This window comes from Sinocyclocheilus anshuiensis, unplaced genomic scaffold, assembly GCF_001515605.1.
Source record: "Sinocyclocheilus anshuiensis isolate Anshui unplaced genomic scaffold, SAMN03320099.WGS_v1.1 scaffold70, whole genome shotgun sequence".
In the NCBI taxonomy this organism is placed as follows: Eukaryota; Metazoa; Chordata; class Actinopteri; order Cypriniformes; family Cyprinidae; genus Sinocyclocheilus; species Sinocyclocheilus anshuiensis.
The window spans coordinates 2,142,433-2,151,669 of NW_015542377.1; the positions used below are offsets into that span (position 1 = coordinate 2,142,433).

At 34.1% G+C, this 9,237-nt stretch overlaps 1 protein-coding gene across 1 annotated transcript in view; it reads left to right on the forward strand.

Annotated features, from left to right (window-relative positions):
• LOC107692429 (dedicator of cytokinesis protein 7-like) overlaps window positions 1–9,237 on the forward strand; it is a 51,176-nt gene that overhangs the window by 32,764 nt on the left and 9,175 nt on the right. Inside the window, exons 35-43 of the mRNA XM_016491477.1 lie at window positions 135–231; window positions 3,948–4,044; window positions 4,136–4,270; window positions 4,445–4,597; window positions 5,355–5,513; window positions 5,591–5,691; window positions 6,309–6,501; window positions 6,593–6,736; window positions 7,623–7,754. Coding sequence (XP_016346963.1) covers window positions 135–231; window positions 3,948–4,044; window positions 4,136–4,270; window positions 4,445–4,597; window positions 5,355–5,513; window positions 5,591–5,691; window positions 6,309–6,501; window positions 6,593–6,736; window positions 7,623–7,754 — 1,211 coding nt within the window. The remainder of the gene's footprint in view (window positions 1–134; window positions 232–3,947; window positions 4,045–4,135; window positions 4,271–4,444; window positions 4,598–5,354; window positions 5,514–5,590; window positions 5,692–6,308; window positions 6,502–6,592; window positions 6,737–7,622; window positions 7,755–9,237) is intronic.

The following is a 9,237-nucleotide window of genomic DNA, read 5'->3' on the forward strand; positions in this document are numbered from 1 at the left end:
CACCAACGCACGCTATATATATATATATATATATATATATATATATATATATATAAACAATATTCTGTTGGACATAACTTGGTTGACATAACTTGATGTGTGTGTTGCCCTTTCTTTTCTTTTGTCCTCCACAGAGAGAAGTCCATCAGGCAGTGCTTTTGGCAGCCAGGAGAACCTGCGCTGGAGAAAAGACATGACTCATTGGCGTCAGACCAGCGAAAAGATGGACAAGTATGATTTTATTTAATATATTAATTTATTTTTATTCTTTTTACTTTACTTAATTTTTGTTTAGTGTGTTCCTGAGCTAAATTTAAAGTAGGGTGAACTTTGACTTCCATTTCAATTATGTAACGTAACTGATACAAGTACAAACTTTTTAATCTGGTCAGATAAGTCCAGTAGTAAGAGTGTAAAAAAAGGGAAAAAAATTATAATAATAACCCATATTTCTCCATATTTATACAGAAACAACCATTAACCGTTTGACTTCCAATAATCCCTTTATTTGGCCTTGTTATTTCATGTACTGTTTATTTAGGGGCCAGGGTTCAGTCAGGTATTGTACAGCTAAAGTGTGTTTTGCTTTCAGTGACCCTTCCTTTGCTTCAGACCTGAATTTTAAAGCCCTCCCCCTCTTGCTTTGGTTCTGCTCTCCTTTACTGGTGCTTGGATGCAGTTATTACTGACCACTGACCAGAATCTGATTCAGACCAATAATTGTGTGTTTATTTGGGAAGATGGAGTAGGATGCAGCTTGGATGATGTGATTCTGTTATAACCAGTTTGTTTATAACAAGAGTGCAGCATGGCTCTTTAACCAGCCTCTCAGGTCCAAAATTTAGCCATAAGGGTACATACACATGTAGAATGTGATTTAAAAATGTAATGTAGTTAACCTAATATTTACTGTCAAGTTAATGAGCTATGAGAAGTATATTTTGTAGTTGTCATATTGCTCTCTTTAACTTCTTTTCCAAGCACATTCTGTATCTAATTGTGATTTCATTTGGAGAATTAACATGGTGGCAGTTGTCCGTTGTGAGTTCAGTGGTTCTCAACCTTTATTCCTCCATGATCCTAATCCTAATAAAATAAAAATAATATAATAAAAAATGTAAAATCATGTTTTAAACATTTACTTATTAACAGAACATTTTTGTTGCTTGTGTTCGACTGCCGCATTATTTTCATCATATTCATGTGACACAGAGCTGCTTAAAACCTTGTAAAACTACAATAGTTTTTTTTTCTTTGTGTGTGTGTGATAAGGAATATTTTGTAGTTTTTCATGTAAAAGTCATGTATTTTGAGGGGAAAAAAATAATAATTGGGGAGAAAAAGTTAGGGGGGAAAAGTACTATTACAAAATATAACTTCAATAAGATTTTGACAGAGAACTTGACTTTGATATCGTACTATTTGACTTTATTCTCATTTTTCTTTACTTTAAATTGCTTCATTATATATTTTTAAATAGCTTGTATAAAAAAATGCCTGTATGAAACCATTTAGTTTAAACAAATGTTTTGCAATTGTGTTAGAAGTGCTTAACACAACACAATGAATGAGAATGTTTAAGAGTATTTTGTCTTGATGAGATGCAGTGTTTGCTGGTGTCACTTAGTATTTCTCCGCAAAGAATTGTCTAGGTCAGTGTTTCCCAACCGGGGTGCCGTCTGTCGAGAGCAGGGGTGCCGTGTAAAAAATCCTTTTTTAATATTTTAAAATTGTTAAAATGTTCAAAAAAGCAGCTATTATATAATATCCATTTCTGATGTCGCCAATAATTAGAGATGCACTGAAATTCCGGCTGCCGAAAATTAGTTCACCGCTCAGGATTCACTTTCACGTGGTGTGACGCTCTGCGTATTATCCCGCTCTATGCGTGTGTGCATCCTGTCCTTCTAAACCACTGGAATCATCATCATCTGAGTGATTTTCACCTGTAATTCATGAGCTGTTACAGTCATTCAGGTCAACACTGAGCCTGCTCGACACTCATGGTGAGTTTTAGCGCTTTCAGAATTATGCTTGTTTAGTTTTTTTTTCGCTCACGGCCCATGTGAGTGCTCCACTCATATACCGTCCATGCTCATCGGAACAGGAAACATCTATGTAGTACAGTATTGTTTCTGTTTGCAATAGCCCTACTGTGCTGTAACAAGGTGTGGTAAATGGTTATGTACTATAGTGAAAGCTTTTGTTTGCCATTTTGAGTTCTACCTGGCACATGTAGTATTCATGTTTTTCATTGGAGTAAAAAACTCATCCTTTAGTTAATCCAACTTCATATGTAGTGATTAAAGTATTTTGCTGCTGTTTTTCTGAAGCCCCTTAGTGGGTCGTGGCCCTTCAGTTGAGAACCACTGGTCTTAATTAATTTAGTTATATTGAAACATGTTGCTGATGGTAATTGTTTGATGCCATTGAATAACAGGCCTGATTCTGTAATCACTTGGCTCCCTGTTTCAAAGGGGCAAGTGCCTGGCAGTGTGGGTGCTTCCGTACAATTCAACACTTTTTTAAAACAAATCCTATTCAGTGGACCACCCACAGGGAATTCATATTACTGTGGCCCCTTTTAAAATGCTACTCTAGCTCCTGGAGCCCCTGTGTGCAAACTGAATTTCAGTATTAAATTGCATTTAAAGTAAACCCGCAGGGGGGAAAAAAACATTTTATGATTTACCTGTGGGGTCTAAATTGAATAAATGACTATACTAAATGCTTAAGTTTAATTTAGCATTTAACTTGTAAAAAATAAAATATCTTGATGAGTAAAGCCTAACCACGGATTGCACAATATATGTACACAGTGAACCTCCAGTTGCAGAGTTACAGTTAAACAATACAGTATTATGCTACATTTTCAAAAACCTTTTAACAACAGACCACCTTCTCTGCTTCTAACAATAATCAGCCAAGTCTGTGACAGGGCGATGGCTCATTCCTTCCCTTTGAAGGGTTATGATACAGCTGTTTGTGTGTGGCCTCTTTTGAATGAATCATATACCACACAGGTTTAAGGGAATCCCTCTGCACAATGGGAGAAGCCAGGAGCCCTTCTTAGTTAGGTTTGTAAGCTCACTAGGATATGCTTACACATCTACAGTTCACGGGAATCATTAAACCTCTTTTAAATTATCAGGCCAAACTCAAACCTCCAAAGATTAGGTTATAGAACATGTATTTGTTTGTTTAATTTTTTGTTAATATTTAGATATTTGTTTTTATTTTTTTAATATTCAGTGCATTCAATATTTGTATTGCTATTTTATTTAATTTTATTTCATTCAAGTTCAAGTATATATTTTACAGATTAAAAACAAAATGTATTTATAGATTTTTAAATATGTGTTTTTATAATATTTATATATTTGTATTTTGTATTTATATATTGTATATTTAAATATTTGGTTTTAATATTTACATATTTAGTGCATTTTATTATTATTATTATTAAGATCATCATCAAAATATACATTTTAAGTCCATAGGTAAAAATTCTGGCCTGTACTGTACAGATTAGAACTTATTTATTTATTTGTAAATATTTAGTTCATTTAATAATAATAATAATAATAATTCATGTGTAAATATTAAGTCCATATGAGTAAAATCAAAGTCTGTATTATATAGATTAGAGCTTTTTTTATTACTGTCATTATACTTTTTTAAAGCATAAAGATTAATGTACGTAATGTATATAAGTCAAAGTTTAGGTTAACATTTTAAGGATTTTTACAACAAAGGCAAGGACAAAATATTACTCAACTATGTACAAATGGATCTAAATATTTGGTCTGTATGCAGAGGACATCCTTCATCTGTATACACTCACTTGAATGCTTGTGTGGAGATTGCTGTGGCATTCAAGGATCCGCTTGCTGTTGTACCTGCCATATTGCACCATTCTAAACATTCATTACCCCATTGTTTGTCAGGACCAGGGCTGAGCTGGAGCATGAAGCAATTATTGATGGCAACCTGGCAACTGAAGCTAATCTCATCATATTGGATACGCTAGAAATAATAGTTCAGGTAATGATCTCAACTGCTATCAGTAACTCACAATATTTTAACACAGAAGACATTTATCATAACTATTATGGTTCCTCTATGTGCCATGTAGACGGTGTCAGTGACGGAGTCCAAAGAAAGCATTCTGGGAGGGGTTCTGAAGGTCCTGCTACACAGCATGGCATGTAATCAAAGTGCCCTATATTTGCAACACTGCTTCGCTACACAGAGAGCTCTCGTGTCAAAGGTGAGTGAACGCTGATCAGGTCAAAGACCAGAATTTTGAGTTTTTATTGAACAATGTAGCTGCAGCTGATCTACGCAATTTTGCTTGGTGATTACTCTTTAAATGAAATAGTGTAGCTTTTATTTATGAAGTGTGATCTCTTGTGGCAGTGTATAAGTCTTAATGTGTGTTTAGTTTCCAGAGCTGCTGTTTGAGGAGGAGACCGAGCAGTGTGCTGACCTGTGCCTGCGGCTCCTGAGGAATTGTAGCAGTAGCATCAGCACCATCAGAGCCCACGCCAGTGCCTCCCTCTACCTCCTCATGAGACAGAACTTTGAGATTGGAAATGTGAGAAACACTTAAAGACACTTTGTCATAATCACCATAAGTATTAGTGGATTGTTTGCACCCTTCAGTTCTGTACCACAATACCACATAAACAGATATGCCATTTTTCATTTTTTTGCAGCATTATATTATTTAATACAATGCTATTCAAAAGTTTACACTAAAGACATACATTAATGTTGTGAAATTAATAGAATTAATAGAATATTAATAGAATTTAACTTATTTGTATTTTAATATATGTTAGAATATAATTTATCCTTGTGATGGGAAAGCAGAAATTTCAGCAGCCATTACTCCAGTCTTCAGTGTCACATGATTTTGCAATGTGCTGCTTGATTATTTTTTTTTAACCATTTATTCAGGATTCTTTAGTAAATAGAAAGTTCAAAAGAGCAGCATTTACCTGAAATATAAATCTTTTGTAACATTTTAAATGTTTTTACTCTCACTTTTGATTAATTTAATGCATCCCTGCTAAATAAAAAAATTCCCTTCAAAAAAAAATCTTCTGAACTCACATTTTTGAACAGTAGTGTATATTTATAAAATAGTATGTATGTATGAGTACATACATATCATTTATAAATAGATTATATATAGATATGTATATTAAATTATAAAAATAGATATGTATAAACTATGTATTGTGTATATATACTAAATATTATATTTGTATAAATATTTATTACTTTAATTTTTTAAACCGTATTTAGACTCTGTTTATAATTGTGTGTGTTTGTTCTCTTTTCTGCAGAACTTTGCACGAGTGAAAATGCAGGTGACCATGTCTCTTTCGTCTCTGGTGGGTACGTCCCAGAACTTCAATGAGGAGTTTCTGCGGCGTTCACTCAAGACCATCCTCACATATGCAGAAGAGGACCTAGAGCTCAGAGAAACCACCTTTCCTGACCAGGTGAGGTTCATAAATCTGTTTCCTCCATCTATTTACTAATTCCTGACACAAAACACTGATTTTGTCTCTGGTTTCAGGTTCAAGATCTGGTGTTTAACCTGCACATGATTCTTTCGGACACAGTAAAAATGAAGGAACATCAAGAAGATCCAGAGATGCTAATTGATCTGATGTACAGGTATTGTTTCTTACATTGCAGAATGGATTTAACATCACATTGTTATATTAAGAGAACCATTGAATGTATTAGATACGCTATTTGACATGAAGTTAACCTAACATGTAAAGTAGCTAGTTTTAAACCCATTAAAAATGTCATAATTGTAACATACTATTTATGCTAAAACTATTATTTATTTCATTTTTCATTTAATTTTCATTTTTAATAAATTATACACTACCATTCCAAAGTCACAAGTGACATTAAAGATATGTAAAATGTTAGAAAAGATTTCTCTTTCAAATAAATGCTTTTCTTCTGAACTTTATATTCTTTAAAGAAAATGAATTGTATTTTCCACAGATATATTAAGCAGTTTCTTGAGCACCAAATCAGAAAATTAGAATGCTTTCTGAATGATAATGTGACACTGAAGACTGGCGTAATGGAGAAAATTCAGCTTCACAGGAACAAATTTTATTTTTAAATATATCAAATAGAAAACTTACTATTTTTACTATTTAACTATATTATTTTTTGTTGCTATTTTTACTGTACTTTTTGTCAATTAAATGCAGACTTAGTGAGCTTAAGTATTTATCAAGACAAAATAAAATATTCTTTCTGTTATGTAGGATTGCTAAGGGCTACCAGACATCCCCAGATCTACGACTGACCTGGCTGCAAAATATGGCCGGGAAGCACTCAGAGAGGAATAATCATGCAGAGGCAGCCCAGTGCTTAGTACACAGCGCCGCCCTGGTGGCGGAGTACCTCAGCATGCTGGAGGACCGCAAGTACCTGCCTGTGGGCTGTGTCACCTTTCAGGTTCCTGCCACACACTGTGACACAGAGAATAAAGAGCCAGTCGATTACTCTTTTAATGTAATATATTAATGAAATGTTTGTCACACTACAGAACATTTCCTCTAATGTGCTGGAAGAATCTGCTGTGTCAGATGACGTGGTGTCCCCAGACGAGGAGGGCATCTGCTCTGGGAAGTACTTCACTGAGGCAGGCTTAGTTGGGTTGCTGGAACAGGCTGCAGCCTCCTTTTCTATGGTGTGTTATTTACTCTGTGGCTTAAAAGACCTCTACTATGACTTTGACTACATTCTGTTTGCTTTAAAGGAATAGTTCACCCCAAAATGAAAATTTGTTGAAAATTTACTCACATTCAGGCCATCCAAGATGTAGTTGAATTTGTTTCTCATCGTAACAGATTTGGAGAAATTTAGCTTCACTTGCTCACCAAAGGATCCTCTGAATTGAATGGGTGCCATCAGAATGAGAGTTTAGACAGCTGATAACAACATCACAATAATTCACAACTCCAGTCCATCAATTAATGTCTTGTGAAGTGAAAAGCTCCGTGTTTGTTATAAACAAATTTATTAAGACCTTTTTAACTTCAAATCGTTGCTTCAAAAATACAAGTCCTCTATCCATAATATTGCTTTCTCCACTGAAAAAATGTTGTCAGAAGATAAATGTACACAGATCAAGCTACATTTACAAGTGAAAACAGTCCAAAACAGTTCTAAACAAACAGATATGTTGGTGGATTTGATGTGAGAGGACAACAGAGAATGGTCTTTTTCACTGGAGGAAGCATTATCATGGATTGCGGACTTTTTTTTTCCCCCTCCCAAGATATTAATTGATGGACTGGAGTTGTGTCGATCAATTGTAGATTATTACGATGTTTTTATCAGCTGTTTGGACTCTCATTCTGATGGCACCCATTCGCTGCAGATGATCCATTGGTGAGCAAGTGAAGCTAAATTTCTCCAAATCCGTTCCAATGAAGATGATCTACATCTTGGATGGCCTGAGGGTGAATACATTTTCAGCAAATTTTCATTTTTGGGTGAATTATTAATTTATTTGTTTGCTATGTATAATAATATTTAGCTTGTTGAAGCAGTGTTTCATTATTTGTCTCCAGGCTGGTTTGTATGAAGCAGTGAACGAAGTCTACAAAGTGCTCATTCCTGTTCACGAGGCCAACAGGGATGCCAAGAAACTAGCCACTATTCATGGTAAACTTCAGGAAGCCTTTGGCAAAATTGTACACCAGGTAAATGCTTATATTAAAAGGGTAGTTTTTATTGTTTTGGATCCTAAAATAAATGGTCCGTTTAGCCTCTTCATGCTGTAAAGCAGTATAAGAGAACAGGACTTTGTATTATTGCCCCAGTAGTAGAAAGCAACAACCTGCCAGATATCTAACTTGGCAACATTTTGCTTGTGTATACACATCAACGTGATTTATGTGTGACGCGTGAAAGAGACTTTGCATTATCAAGACTGCATGACTGATTATCTCTTTTACATCAGAGTGACTGTGTGGTGCTGTGAATGTGGGCTTCATTTAGTGAGATTTCCTGGGCGTTATGAATAGTATTCACACTGAGAAAAATAACTATAACGATAACTATATTAGCGTCCACACCAACATATAGTCTGTTTATAATAATTGTGTGCTGCAGTTATGTCATCTGCCACTCTAAATGCTGAAGTTCTTTACAGTCTGATGGATTCCGATTGGCTTTTTATAGTATAGAAATGTAAGTATCATTTTGTTAACATTTTATACATTACATTTTATACATTTTTTTTTATACATTACATTTACATTTAGTCATATAGCAGACAGTTTTTAAAGTGACACAAATCAATTTGATGAATATCGATGTTGAAAACAGTTGTGGATGCTTAATATTTTATTTGTGGAAACCTATTTCTATTTATTTGAAATAATATTTTATAACATTATACATTTCTTAATAACACTTTATCAATTTAATGCTTCCTTTCTGATTAAAGGTATTAATTGCTTTGAAAAAAAGCACCAACTTCACTACTGTTAGACGTCATGTTAAGTCAGTGAAATTGTTAACTAAAATGGAACCAACTTTAGTTGATTATACAGTATTAAATAAATATGTAGCAGCATAACTTTATATCAGACAAAAAGAACTGGTGCTGTAGGGCAATACTGGCATATTTTCTGAAACTTGGGACCCTTTTATTATTATTTTTTCTGATTATGCAAATTCTTCTTCTGTAATCTGTCAATCTAATCATTATTATGTCCTTATGCTCGTGGCTTGATTTTAATCAAAAGTGTATTAAGTACAAGTAGGCTGTGTGCATTGTATGTACAGAGTTTATATTTGTAATGCTTCGTTTGCTGATATTAATGTGTATAATGTACTTGGGCGATTTCTTTTTTTTGTTGTTTCTAAACTCTGATTCAAAGTTTATTATACATAATTGACACTATAATTATGTATTGCGGGCTTTTTTTGTGTGTGTAATTTAGTTTTGTATTTGGGTTGGTGGATAGTGTGGGGAAAATATTTGTTTCGATTCTGCTGTATCTTTATCCTTTTAGTATTATAAAAGTTCAATAAACAGATTAAGGCTGGGTAACAGTTATTTCCAGTTAAGTTTTTTTTAAGTGAGTGACGTGACATGTGGCCAAGTATGGTGACCCATACTAGGAATTAGTGCTCTGCATTTAACCCATCCTTAGTGCACACACACAGCAGTGAACA